Here is a 14,001-nt window from a genome sequence, read left to right as displayed (position 1 = left end):
TTTTGAAACCCAAGCAGCTGTAATGAACTGTAGTAAAATATTTCTTTCTTTTTTGTAATTAAGAACAGAAGATTGGAAATTGTAATTTAGATAAGTTATTCTTAAGACTTGACCACAATGAAGTACCCAGGAACCCAGGAATATGCATGCAGTCAGTAAGAAGATCACCATTACCTGTTGGCCTGAATTTGTCAATCAGAGGAACAAAACTGTCAAGTACACTCCGAATTCGATACACTAGTTGTGAAAACAAACATTTTTTTTTTTTTAAGATGAGACAGATAGCAACATAAAATATAAAAAATAGAAAAATGGCAAAAACCAAACACTGGCACTTGCGATATTAATGAACCCAAGATTACTGTTTAAACAAGCACTTTTGCAATATCATTAATAACAAAGTAGCAACAAGGCTGACTCCTGAGAGAACCATCCACAACCTACCCAAAATATTACCACACGATTACAAAGGAGACTTCTCTTCTCAGTTGGGAAGCCATAACTTGCTGCTAGTTGCACCTTTCCTATGACATCCCTAGGGATTGCCAAGAATCCCTGGTTCTTTAGTATCATTTTCAGTAGCTGCTGCTATCCAGGTTCTGCTGAGAGCTCTTCCTCAGGGTGTTCAGCCACCTCAGTCCCAGGGGAATGCTGCCTGAGCGCGCAGCACATTATAGAGTGTATCTGGGAAGACTGCCTTGCTGCTGAAATTATACGTTGTCACGGCAACTTAGCATTCAGCCATTGCTGCAGAAAGAGGTGACTCAGGGTCTTGTGGTCATTGAGAACAAAAAAAATGAGTCAACCTCTCCCTTCAGCATCACTAAGGCATGTTTGTCTCCAGCCACACTGTGTAATTGTGAATGAGAAGTTACGGGATAGTTACGTGATGATTTACAGAATCTCAGCACTAGCAGTTTTATAGACTTGCTTAGGTTAATGACTGGGTGACCTTGTATCCTCAGTGTTGATACAGAGCTGGCTGCTGTAGATAGATACACTTACCTAAACCAAAGTATATCCCCGTGGTTTCCAGGGAAGCAAAGGTGATCAAACCAATTCCAAGAGAAATAGTCCAATCTAAGGCAACAAAATACATGTTTGGCTTTGTTCATTCTTTTAGTATGCAACACTTTATCCTTCTATTGAAGCCTTGCCTTACCTTTGTAGTAGTAGTAGCAAATTAGTAAAGCTCCAATTGCAAAGCAAAGAATGACAAAATGAAAGAATTCATCTGAAACAGAGAGGGAAAATTAGGTCACAACTGCAGGCATGGCCCTTATGAATATACCTCAAGGTACAGTGTATCGTTCAGCCGATAAAGTCTATTTCCACATGAGATGTCTCATACACTAGGCTCAACTGCAAAACGTACATGCACACAAGTAAGTTTTGAGCCAGAGATCTTATTCGTGGATTAAGGTCCAACAGGGTTGACATCAGTTGAATTAAAAAAATAAAAATACAAAAAAATTTACCATCCTTCCGTATGCCCATCCACCGTACTGTCCACTGATGGAGGTGAGTGTTCTCATTCTCATATGCTACAAAAAAGAAATGTCTTTTATTGCTGTGGAACTCTGAAATGAAGGAGTTTTAAGTCTATTTCCCTTTTTGTATCTGAAATTGATTCTCAGAGCAGAATACATGTAAAACTGTTTGTTCAAAGGAAAGATCTGTGAGCCTTTCAGAAAGATCAAATTAGCAATTTTAAAATCACCCCAAAAAGAGCAGGTTTAAAAAAAAAAAAAAGGCATAATCAGATGGTTGCATTAACAATACAGCATTGTTTTAAAGCGCTCTGGGTCTTTTCTGTCTAGTCTGGGACAATCAATAGTCTCAGAATTACAATGGGGGAGTAAAGCAGTAGTAAAGGGAGCTTCAGTTTGATTCTTGGGTGCTTTGCACAATCACAGCTACGGTAATATAACCATCTTTATTACTAAGTGTATGAGTACCATCAATCTACTTAAGCCTGATGTTGAAGTATTTCTGCACCCCCCAAATTAAGAACTGTAGCTGACAATTAGTCTCCTATAGATAGCTATACCGATACATAGAAAGAAGAGCATAAGAACAAGCTAGATCTTTATAGAGGTTTAAATAGAGAGCATTTTGCTCTACTCTAGTTGTGAGCAGAGTTGCCAAATTCTGTTCTTTCTCCAATTGTATTGTCAAAAGTCAGAAAGAGCTGAATATTTTACCAGATTTCCAATGACATGTTCAAAGCAGAAAGTGTTTTACTTTTTTGTTTGTTGATTGCTTGAGAAGACCCGTAGGCAGTCTGCTGCATATCAGCCTTTGGGAGTGAATTCATCAAAAGTTTTAGATGCTGATTTCACTTACATTGGGCTGTGCATCCAGGCAACCACTGCCTGGCAGTGAATTTAATTTCCTCTAAAGATGTAACAGGAGAGTACTGGAAATGTACTCCAAATCAGCTACAGACTTTTGCCATCATGTTTTTGAACCATGAAGCAACTAAACTTTGCCAAGAAATTCTGCTTTAGGTCACCTGATACTGGAGTCACATTTTTGAATTTTTAATTCTTTAAGCATTCTGGATTGATCAAGTTCTGGTTTGGGGACAAACTCAGTTATTTGACTATTAAAGTTACCATAGCATTGCACTATTCTGACTGACAAATATTCTTCTGTGCGGTTGTATGAATGGTCTATAGACACAGAATTTATCAGAACATCCATTCATACTCGGCGAGTGTCTGTTCTGTATTACTCTGCCTCCTAAATGTAATAGTCCCACTGTAACTTTGTATCATGGAATGACTTGCACAGTGTTTCTTCTATTAAAGCATTACGGTGCATTTTAATAACTATTCCCAAACTTCTACTTTTTGATTAGGAAATATCTAGGTATCAAGGAGCTGGTATAGCTATCATCACTAAGCAAAACTCAGTCCTGAAAGACAGCATCCACAGGAAAAACTTCTGTTCACTTGTTTGTATTTACCATCTGCAATTGAATCTTCTCTTCTGGTAATCTCTGAAAAGCAACAGAGTTTTATTATTTCTGATGGTAAAAATACAAATATAATATTGTTTCCCACCAGTATCAGCACTAGCAAGCACGGCGAGTATTCACCTATTTGGTGACTCAGTATAGACAAAACAGTACTTGAAAGTGCCAGGAAATGAAGGAAGTTTAAAGTGCTCAAGAACAGATAACAATAAAACTGACTATTCACAGTGACACCACGTTCTTTGAAATAGCTGGGCAGTAGAAGATTGATGGCCTCCGTGTTAATATTCAGTTGCTAGAACTGAAGCTGGAGCCAGGCAGAGCTGGGATCACAAGTGCTGCATGTGTGTATCACCTGAACCGGTCCAGTGCAGTAGGCATGGTGTCCTGCCCTAGCTAAGTATTTTCTGTGTCTCAGTCTGGTGTATTGAAGTAATCTAGAACTGAAGCAACAAAGACCATGGTGAGAGGTGGAGAGGCCAAATGCCAACTGGAAGAGTACTGTAATCCTCTTTCTGCACCTGGCAATGTGGGGAGAATATTGTACTGCAACGTATTCCCCTACCCTGGTATTTTATGTAGCTCCTTGGGGATAGGTAACTCAAAAACGTCCCCTAGGGATTATGCTGCAATTTGTATTTTCTTCCCAAATCTGTCCTTGGCTGAAACAGTCCAAATCACAGCAACTACTCCCCACTCCACAGAAGAAAAGTGGTTGAGCAGGTGTCCTCTCAGAAAGGCCAGTCTGTTGGGCTGTCTGCCTCTCATAACTAATGAATGTGGCACTGGCCTGGGAGCGGGAGGGATGAGGTCGGTAATGCAAGCAAGCCATTGAACGTTTCCTACTATGGGCTTTTTACATCTGTTCTGCTGCTGCTTAGCAGTGCCTGATAAAAGGAAATTTGCCTTTAGACTGGCTGTCTCTTCAAGCCTCTCAGCTGGTACCATTTCTCTGTTGCTTGTCATTTGGCTTTCACCTAGCATCTTCTATTGGGGAATGCTCTGTGCTCTCAGCTAAGTGAGGAAGGCACGCAGAGCTGAGTATCACTGTTTTGCAGAAACCAGGTTCCAGCTTCCTCCCAGTCTTGCATCCCTGTTCAGCAGGAGATAGAGGGCCACAGGGAATGCTGAAAACTGCCTACCTTTCTTGGGAAAGGCTGAATAGTTGCCCAATAGAACTGCTGGGTTTTCCCCTAAGAAGGATGACAACTGTTGTGAGCTGATATGGTGAGAAACCTGGCAGGCCTAAAAAACCAAAAAATGGGTTAATCTGCTAGAACACCTTGTACAAATCTCCTGCTCTGAGACAGCCACTATGACAAGCTTGCAACAAAATGTCTGCACCATGCCCAGGTCCAACACCAGGCTAACTGGAAACCAATGGATTTACAGCCAGGGGGTTATTTTTTAATATATAAGCATGTCAGAAAGAAGAAACTGCAGTTACAGCCTTCCTTCCAGCAGGATGAGGTTATCTGGGAACGCTTACCTGAATCCCTGTAGGGAACAACCTCTGCTGGTATGCCTAAAATATTATGCAAAGATGATGTAGATTAATATCTGTAATGAGTATGCATATCTTGCTGCCAGTCCTAGCCCATGCAACTCTACTGAAATTAGTGTGGTTGTGTAAAAGTGACAAGGTAGATACCAACTCTAACTCATTAGAGAGGGCAGCTCTGTTGTGGGTTATGCAGTTTGGAAGTGGGAAACATGAATGGATTATTAACCCTCCCTAGTCCATCTCAGGTGGAATCAGAGTCCTATGAGACACATTAGATCTCCTAATGTCAATTTAAATGAGCTGCTCTTACATCTGGGCTGAGATCAATTTAAGACATTAATTAAATTATTAAAGCCTTAACTTTTTTACATCCATGGTTCTATACAATAGCTGATAGCTATTTCTGTGTGTTGACACAGCACATTTTCTTCATCTGCATTGTACTTATTTCCCATTTTTCCTTTGCAAGGAAAGGGAAAGCCTCGGGAACGAGATCCAAAGTGTGGTCCTTGCTGATGATCTCTGGTCAGCACTCAGGGCTGACTGCAGACCCTGTAAGCAGTGGCTGTGATCAATATTTTCAAAATTCTTTTGCTGCATTTCAATGGCAACTGTGCAGACCCAGGCAGCAGGACTTCTCCCACAACAGTAGATTTTGTTATTCTCCTGGTTCAACTCTAAGCACAGGGCATGGCTCAGTGTTAGTATTACTTGAGCTTCATCTTGTAGGAAATGCCTTTCCTACAGCCAGATTCTGACTGGTCATTTTCCTACGTCTATATGCGTTAATATACCTTTGTTCAAAAGTCAAACCAAAGAATGCCAGAAATTATCCTTTTTTTTGTTTATATTGGTTGTCTCTAGTAAAAACCAGTACTGTTGTCACTTTGTCCTACCTCCAAGTAATTGGCCTTCAGTTTTCAGTCTTCCTAAATCTTCCCCATCACTGTCTGGATAGAGAAAGTGTTTTTTCATCAGATTAAAGAAAAATGTGCCAACAGTATCAGAAACAACAGCACTGTAGTTGTTTGCTCATAATATAATAATGGCCGTGGGATATGTAGGTAAAAATCAAGATTTTGAAATGCAAGGATCATTATTAACTGCTTTTGACTCACAGCTTTCTTCAAAGCTGGCCAAATAGGAGAAAACCAGCAAAATCTGAACTTGGAATAATTTGTATAAAGGGGTATAGTGAGAAAGTTCTTATTTTAAACACATACATCATCAGCACTGCTAATTAGTTTGAAAAATTTATTTCTAAATGCAACTCATTTGATCTTCATCAGCTAGTGGCTTTCCGTAACAGAATAAGCCAATGTCAGCATTATGACTTCCATGTTGCCTGTCACTTCTTAGTCTCTCTCATTTTCCATGAATGAAATGGTCTAGTGGCAGCCAAAGTGACTTTTGATACATGGCTGATGTTTGCTAATAAGAAAAGAAATACTAGAGAAATACTATAGCATTGCCAGCTACTACTGTACATTGATTATTCTTTGCCTCCTGCTATAGCGCAGGCTTCAGTTAGACCATAAATGCACTGAAGATCATAGAAGTTATGATCTTTTATTTGGGAAGAAATCTTGCAGCAGATTTCTACATTTCTGAAACCTCCAACTTCCACAAGAGTGGGAGGCAGCCGCTATTTTGCTGATAATTAATCTAGAGGTACTGATTATTTTCTATGTTCTCTCTTTTGTACAATTTCTTACTTTTTTCAGAGTTCTGCAGAACTGCTACTGAATTGCTGCAAGTCTCCTATGTGAATCTCTTATGAACATGCAATCAGGCTAAATTATGTATCGGGGAAAAATAAAATAAATCCTCTTTACCTTGTGTATCTTCATCCATGGACTCATGGGATGAGTTTTCAGCCTTTTTTTCCCCTTGTGAAAGCATGAGATTCCTTTCCAATCTCTTCAAGAGTTTCAATTTTTCATCTGTTTTATATAGAAAGAAAAAAAATATTAGAAGAAACAACTATTTACATTTTCTCTCTTTTACAATGACAGATTTCACAATGCTCTATTAAACGTCTGACAGGAAATCAGACCCTTAGTTTTATTTTAGCTGTGTTTTTTGCACACAAGGAGTAGTACAATGCATTACAAATGAAAGCATCATATACACTACTGTTTACACTTCCTTAAATGGTTGTGGTAGATGCCTAAAGTTTCATATTCTGGCCTTTAATTTACCCATAATGCTGCCCCTGTGAAAATTCCCACTCCCTGAAGCAATAGCCGCTGTAGCTGAAAGATGCTTTAGCTGGAGGATAGTTGCTCACCCTTCCCTGGGCTACTTCTCCCTTCACCCCGCTGATTTCTGCTGGGTTCCCTGTGTTTATGCCACAGTGCCAGCACCCCCTTATGGTATAAAAGCAGAGCCCTCAAAGCCAGCTAGGCCAAATCACTGGGGAGGAGAAACCTGCAGGATGCTGACTCCTGGGCCAGGCAGCAAAGAGCTCCTGGCTTGTATGGCTGGAGTTGCAGGTGATTCTTAACAGCTTCGAATTCAGCTCTGTGCTGAGGGCTGGTGGGTCTGTGTATCTCTTCATTATTAGTTGTAATATTTGGACATATGCAGCTAGACATGATTCCCCCGGGCTGTTCGATGCTGCTCACTGTACAAGAGCAGGAAGGGGGTCCCTGCTGTGACAAACTTTCCTACACTGGCAGGTGACCAAAGCTGCACTGCTCTCCAGGCTGGGAGGTCTCTCCCCTTCATGAACATGTTTGATCAAGGCAGGATCTCCTTGAGGGTCTCCAGTTAAATTCAGGGTCATCTTAAGTGAGTGCAGCAATGGGATCTATTAAAGACAACTAATGATTTTATGGACCCTGTGGAACTGCACTTAGTTTCTTATTGCACAACCGGGCAAATGAGCAGTGCAGTGGAGTCTATTTGTATCTTGTTGCCAGGTTCAGCACCCTGAGTGGCATCCTCTACCCACTCGTTTTAGTTACTACTACATGTGCTGCTAGGTCATTTGCAAAAATATTTTCAGTGGCTCAGCTCGGATTTCTTACCACTATGAGAGCTCAGAGAGGTCCATGCAAAGAAGTGTCCTGGGTGTCATGAATCCAGATAGATAGGAAAAACTGGGGCACCACTTTAAGTCCAAGAAATTTATTTGGCATCATCATCCCAGGACATCCTCTCTCCCTAAACACACAAGCTTTTTTTCCCCCAAAAGAAGCCAAGTCAAACTAAAGTAAAATACTATCTTTGGTTCCCATTATCACCATACCTAACTGACTTTTCTAAGCAGTATTTCTACACATTTTAGTTGTTCACTAATAATCACTTCCAAGCATATATCAGAGTTTTCAAACTGGTGTCAAGTCCCACTGGCACTGCAGTAATTTTAACAAAACAGCTGACGAGCAGCCAGGTAGGACTCACCCTTTCCCTTGGAGCTGGGCAGCTGCCTATATCCAGATGGGTTGGTTGTCTTCAGCAAGAGGTAAAGAACAGCCATTGCCCTGACTCCTTTCTCCTCTATGGTCTTCAGGCAGGCTGCACAGCCTCCAGGCAGGACATTACAGCTGTTGAGGAGCTGAAAGAAAGGTAAGTAAATAGCAAACAGTCCCTCCAATAAAATGTAGCCTGTAAAAACATAGCCTGCTATACAAATGAATATATCTCACCCAATCTGTGGGCGATGTAATCCCCTGCCCCTACTATACAAGGGGGAAATCGGGGACAAAGAGTAATGCCAAAGATGGGAAGAGAATGTAAAGTCCATTCAGCAACTCAAAGGAGAGCAGTCAACTGAGGAAAAAAAACACGGTGTGTAATAGTTAACTATTTAAAGAGCTGGAGAAATATAGTTAGAGGGTCTGGAAATGGACATGGAATCTCTGCAGCATCTTACAGCAAAATGTCACTAACAGTGGTCCTGCCTAGACATTACAGTGGTCCTGCCTAGACATTAGTGAGCTGAACTGATCCTGAGGAATTTATACAAAGCCAGTTATTTTTTCACATGGAGAACAACGAAGTAAAAAGCAGGGGCCTGAGTCTCATTTATCTAAGTGTCTTTTTACAGCATTTAGCATGTTTTAGGTATGTTTTAGCATATCAGATAATTGGACTGTATGTTTTCTCTCCCCAAAGCGTATCAGAGAAGTATAAAAGTATCTGTATAGCAATGTCTTAAAAGGATGCATGTTTCTTTAGTAACTTACACTGTTCTTTTCTTCAGTATTCAGGATAGGTGGGTCAGTGGTGGCTAAACATTTTACAAGTGATTCCCAGAAGGACTGGTTCATTTTCTCATGATTCTCCAAGTAACTGGCATCAGCACTAAAAACCCTCTGGAAAATGTCTGGGAAGAAAAACAAGCAAATCACTGTGCAAGCAGTAGAGGTGGGTTGCATGGTAGTGTTCCTGTGGAGCTCAGTGAAGGTGTGGTGACAGACATCAGACTCTGCAGCATGTTAGCATATAGGAAAGGGAGTAGTGCTGTATTGTATAAAGCACGCAGTCTGCCAGAAAGCAGTCGAAAAATGTCAGTAGTCCATACAAATTACCCATGTCTCTGTGATGCTACTCTCTCGGTTAAAGAAGCAGGGTAAGTATTCCTAGCTATTTAATGGGTGCTTATTCTGACCATGCCATTTTACAGACAGGCACAAAGACACAAAGGGCTGGATACCAAGGTATTGATATAGCTCGTTAGGCATTTAATGCACAGCAAAATCTCCTTCATGCATCTAAATTCCCACAAGCACATGCCCAAGGCCTGATGAGAAGCCTGTGGAAGAGGTGGGAACTGACTGCTGGTCTTCCTTTTACAAGCAAGGAGATGGATGGAGCGTGTTTTCAGAGGAAACAAGTTTCATTGACTCAAGACCACTCTAGCAAACAGTGTTGCGTAGTGTGAGCGAGCCGAAGCTTTGATTTTTGTGTGATACCCTTACCTTGCTGTTCTTCAGTAAGATCTGGGAATGGGACATTCAAGTTCTCCATTGCTGTACCTGTTCGAAAGGGGATAAAAAGCATATTTAGGAACAGATCAGTCTGACCACCTCTATTTTTCTGTCTTACACTTGATTTTTTGCAAGCATGGCGTCTATCTCTAGGCACTTTAGTTTTGAAATCACTTCTCTGTTGCAATGGCAGTTTCACATCATGATTCATTTACCCTCCTGGGACCCATTCTCGACTCCTCTGAGTCAGTCTTGCTGGGCTGGCCTTTGGTTATTAAGAAAGAACAGAAGTCTGGTCATCATGAGTAAAACAAAAAGAAGTCCAACTTGATCATTCACATCGTTGTTTTTTTACAACTACCAAGGTGTCTAATTAACTATTTACCACAGATGTGAGTAACTTAATAGGCCCTGTTCCACTCACAAAACAGAACAATTATTCTGTACCTTTGATAGCCTTACACTTAAAATGTACCCATCGGGGAGAATAGTAGAGAGAGTTCATAGGAGAGCCCCGCAAGATCTGGAATCCTTGTCTCACAGAAGACTTTGACACTTCAACGTCTGTTCTTCCCAAGTCATCAAGAGAAGGAAATTACCACTAACTTTAGGTTTATGAATTAAAAATTTTTACGTGTCAATCCCAGATTTCTTACTGGTATTTGCCATGGAAACAAAACATTCTGACATCCCGAAAATCCAGTGTTTCCTTTTGTTTTGCTAAACTTGCCCCAGAAATTTTGTTTTGAGGCTGTTTTAGTCTGATGACGCATTTTTTGTGGTGGTCGTGGTTCTGTACAGATGCCTGCTGTGGCCCAGGCATCCTGCACTGACTGCATCTCCCCTCATGCAGCATTTCAACTAAAACACTATTGTATTGAGAGATGGAAAAGAAGATTTTTGGGGAGCCTGAAGTACAGTTTCTACTGTGCAGGGTGCAATAGGAAAAGAGTTTATACACCCCACAGGTTTTCTTACAATATGGCTTTTGGGTCCATTCAACAAAACAGTTTCAATCAAGCAGTTTCAAAACTAAGTATTTCCTTTAAATTTTCCACATGGAAAACTGTTTCTTTTCCTACAGGCAGTTTCAGTTCTCTAGAGACCATCATATCAGTCCAAAAAATATTCTAATATAAATCCAAAACAGGTCCAGTTAATATCTTCAGAAGGATAGTATAACACACAAGCAAAACCATCTTTGTTCTGGAAACAGAACAGCCTTTTAGTGTGTCAGTTCTCACATAGAGGAAATCAGACACAAACAGACTCCAAAGTAGCTGCAAAATCCATCCCTCCTTTGGAACCAGGGTTGAGGTCCCACATTTCTGTTATGTTGGTGATTCTGGGGCCTTTCTCCTTTCCTAGGCTGCAAGTGTTCTTCAAGTGATGAGGTCCTTAGTTTGAAACTCTTTTTAGCCACTGGTTTGCTGTTCGGCTCTGAGAAAATTACATAACCTCTTTAATCACTTTTAAAGGCTAAACCCAGAAAACTGCTTACCTACCTCCTAGGTGTATTGTGAGAAAAAAATATAATTTAATATTTTAAGAACACTTTGAAATTATTCCCAACGATGAGTCTATGCAAGACATCTACAATGGCAGATAATACCTTTTATTTAACCACCCGGAAACTGGCAAGCTTTTGGACAAACAAGCTTTGAACTCTATCAATTACTCTAACAAAAGTTTTTACCTCTCCCACAAACCTTGCCTGACTTACAGCCTTTACTGCTGTAGCTGTGGCAGCAGCGCTGTGTGACAGTTGCTGGCAATGTGAGACCGTGAGCACCCAACAGGCAATGCAAGAAACGCATCTGTCCTCTCTGCCCGGGTAAGCACCAGCTGATGCTGAAATACAGGAACCAGCATACCACACCCTGGATAAACTTGTTCTCGGCCGCACAATAACAAACGTAATTTCTGTGCAGTTATGTATCTCCAGCTATGGTTTTCAGCATTTTCAGTATCTTTCTTGCCTTCCTAAATAGGCAAGAAAGAATAGGCTCAGCTTAAACCTTGCAAGTGTTTGCTTTTGTAAGTTAAATCCTTTAGACATCTTTGTGGACTGCACAGTTGAAATACCAGGCCTAAAGGAACAAAATTACTTTAAATATAAACATTTATTTTCCTTTTCACAAAAATATTTATAAATATCCACAGACTTTACTGTTGAGTGAAATTCAGGAGGTTTGTCTTTGGGGCTCCTAATACCCAGTGAAGGCCACTTTCACAGCACATTTGAGGCACATTGCTCTTCCTGTGACATGAACCTGTCACAGCAGCTGCCTTATGCCGGCTTTGCGTCATCCCAAAGACAAAGCGAGCAGGTAGGCACTAGCAGATCTGTCCCAGCACGCACAAAGGAAGAGCAGATACAACACGGAAGGCAGAGGAGACACTGTCAACCTCATCTGCTATCAGACTGATTTACCTTAAAGCTGTTCGTTTGCTGGCCCAAATGACCGGACTGCTCAGCCGTACCAGCAACAGAAACATATTTGCCTAATGCACTTACGCATCCCGCTCTGATAAGACCTGGATGCCACAAGAGGATCCAGGAGCAGCCAGTGTCTGCCGTCTCCCTTTCTGTGCCTCCAGCACAGCTAAGCCCAGTCAGTCACCAAGCTTTACATAACTAAGGAAGTTAGGCACCTAATTTCTGTTAGACTATGGACAATTAATTCCCCTGTGGCTCTCCTGGAAAGAAAATCAGATCTAAACAAAGGATAAGTATAGGCATTTAATTACGGTATGTTTTAAAAGTGATTTAGTTGATTATACCTCATAATAAGAGAAGGATGATGATATACTGGCATTTCAGCCTGGCCATGAGCTCATTGGGGAATGATGTGAACAACAGACCTCATCTTGCTTTCCCCACAGTAAATCAGAACTTAATTGCAGTGAGGTCTTTTTAACACATTAGAATAAAATATGTGTGCAGAGTCAGACTTCTCCTAGTTGTTTAGAAAGTGAGACTAATAACTGCCATACACTCAACTTTTTGCTTAGCTGCTGAAATATATCTGAGTGAAATTGTTCAATGGCATAGCAAAAAATGTAAATAAAGTAAGATAAGGTTGTTTTGACTTCAAGACAAAAAACAGACAATCCTAAACCTCTTCCCTTTGAAACTACTTTAACCTTTCATTTTAAGTTACATGCTGACACCAAATCTTGCTACATGTTATTTTAAACATAAACATTAAGTCCCTCCCTGCCCTTCTCTCAAACCAAACCAAACAAAACCAACCAACTTCATAAAGCACACCTGCAAGTCTTGGGTTGGTCCTAGTGGTTAGTTCCACTGGAAGATGTCCTGGAGGGCTGTGGCCACGGTGAAAGCTGGTAGTTTCTTCCAGTGAGACAACAAAAACTGATCCATGCCGGCTCAGTTTGAAACTGTTCCTACTCAAGTTTCCTCAGGCAATGCCGCCAGTGAGATAATTCTGCTATTTGTCTGCTTGCCTTCCTGTTGTCAAATACTGTTGAATTGTGACAGAGAAGGAGCAAAACTCAAAGACTTTTCGCTCTTTATGGCGTCCTTGAACACAGACAGGTGGAGAGACCCAGCGAGTGCATGTCACCATGAGGAGGGCAGCTCCCCACGCTTGGTGTGACCATCCCCAGGGGGGTCAGTGGGGAGTGGGCACAGACCGTCTGCCTCTTGCCGCAGCACCAGCGCTTCCTTCCTCTCCCAGCTCTCACAGCAAGCCCGGACATGGTGGCCACGCTGCGGCCAGCCCTACACCCACAAACACGGGGTGGTTTGCTGCCTGTTTTCCAGCCACACTAGTAAAACAATGGCAGCGCTCCCGTATGCCTTTACATACACCATTTGAAATCACCTGGTTTGTTATTTCTCCTTATGTGCCGTGTGCTCCTCCGTGTGGTTGTTGGAAAGCTCTGAAGGGAAGAAAATGAGCTCATCAGAAGCCAGAAGAGCTCATGTTTGTAGTCTGAGTAAAGTTAAGGCAAACAAATCTTCCTCTACACATAAAATGGGGGGGTTGCCACAAGAATTTTATAGGGAAAAAAAAAAAATTAAAAGATGTGGAAGTCCAGTCAGGAAGACATAGAGGTCATGCGGAAGTCCTGTGCCTTGCCTCCACAGCACCACGACCCCTCGTACAGTGTCGTGATGCCTCAGGGAGTAATCAACAATCCAGCCGTGTACCACAAGCCAGGACACAACCCCGAAACACCCTCGGTCTCAGTCGCAAGAAGCTCCCGAACCCCTGCCCGGCACTTACCTGCAGGGCCGTGCTGGTCAGGATCCCGGGGCAAGGCGTGCGCGGCACTGGCCCCAGCACGCGATGGCAGGCGGGCGGGCAGGCGTCGGGGCCGGCGCTGGGGCCTCACGTGGCTTGCCCTGACTCACGGCGAGAGCAGCGGCGGCTCCGAGTCATCCTCCAGCCGACAGCAGTCACTCTCCAGGCGTGGCGGGAGGAGCCATGTGTTTTACACGTCCCCGAGCTCTGGGGAAGGCAGCCAAGGGCCGACCCCACCGGCGTGGGGGAGAAGTGCTGGGCGGCCTCCCGGCCTGTCTCAGGCACCGATGGGCCTCAGCGGCCCTG

The 14,001-nt window shown here is 42.2% G+C and overlaps 2 protein-coding genes across 6 annotated transcripts in view; one reads left to right on the top strand and one right to left on the bottom strand.

Annotated features, from left to right (window-relative positions):
* Positions 1-6,293, top strand: part of LOC140657967 (uncharacterized) — a 27,040-nt gene extending 20,747 nt beyond the window's left edge. The window contains exon 5 of the mRNA XM_072875774.1: positions 6,209-6,293. Within this exon, the coding sequence (XP_072731875.1) occupies positions 6,209-6,253 (45 nt within the window). The 3' untranslated portion in view covers positions 6,254-6,293. The remainder of the gene's footprint in view (positions 1-6,208) is intronic.
* TMEM40 (transmembrane protein 40) overlaps positions 1-14,001 on the bottom strand; it is a 17,470-nt gene extending 3,469 nt beyond the window's left edge. The window contains exons 1-14 of one of the 5 annotated variants that reach the window (XM_072875766.1): positions 13,678-14,001; positions 13,273-13,330; positions 12,696-12,896; positions 9,413-9,469; positions 8,678-8,817; positions 7,893-8,046; positions 6,320-6,427; positions 5,381-5,434; positions 4,470-4,505; positions 2,972-3,004; positions 1,479-1,544; positions 1,163-1,234; positions 1,006-1,080; positions 175-237 (exon numbers count right to left, since the gene is read on the bottom strand). In XM_072875766.1, coding sequence (XP_072731867.1) covers positions 175-237; positions 1,006-1,080; positions 1,163-1,234; positions 1,479-1,544; positions 2,972-3,004; positions 4,470-4,505; positions 5,381-5,434; positions 6,320-6,427; positions 7,893-8,046; positions 8,678-8,817; positions 9,413-9,461 — 850 coding nt within the window. In that variant the 5' untranslated portion in view covers positions 9,462-9,469; positions 12,696-12,896; positions 13,273-13,330; positions 13,678-14,001. The other 4 variants (XM_072875768.1, XM_072875770.1, XM_072875769.1 and 1 more) reach the window with 4 other exon arrangements.

This window comes from Ciconia boyciana, chromosome 11 (assembly GCF_034638445.1).
Source record: "Ciconia boyciana chromosome 11, ASM3463844v1, whole genome shotgun sequence".
NCBI classification, from domain to species: Eukaryota; Metazoa; Chordata; class Aves; order Ciconiiformes; family Ciconiidae; genus Ciconia; species Ciconia boyciana.
The sequence above is the reverse complement of the archived record's forward strand: the minus strand, read 5'-3'. Positions and strand labels throughout refer to the sequence as shown.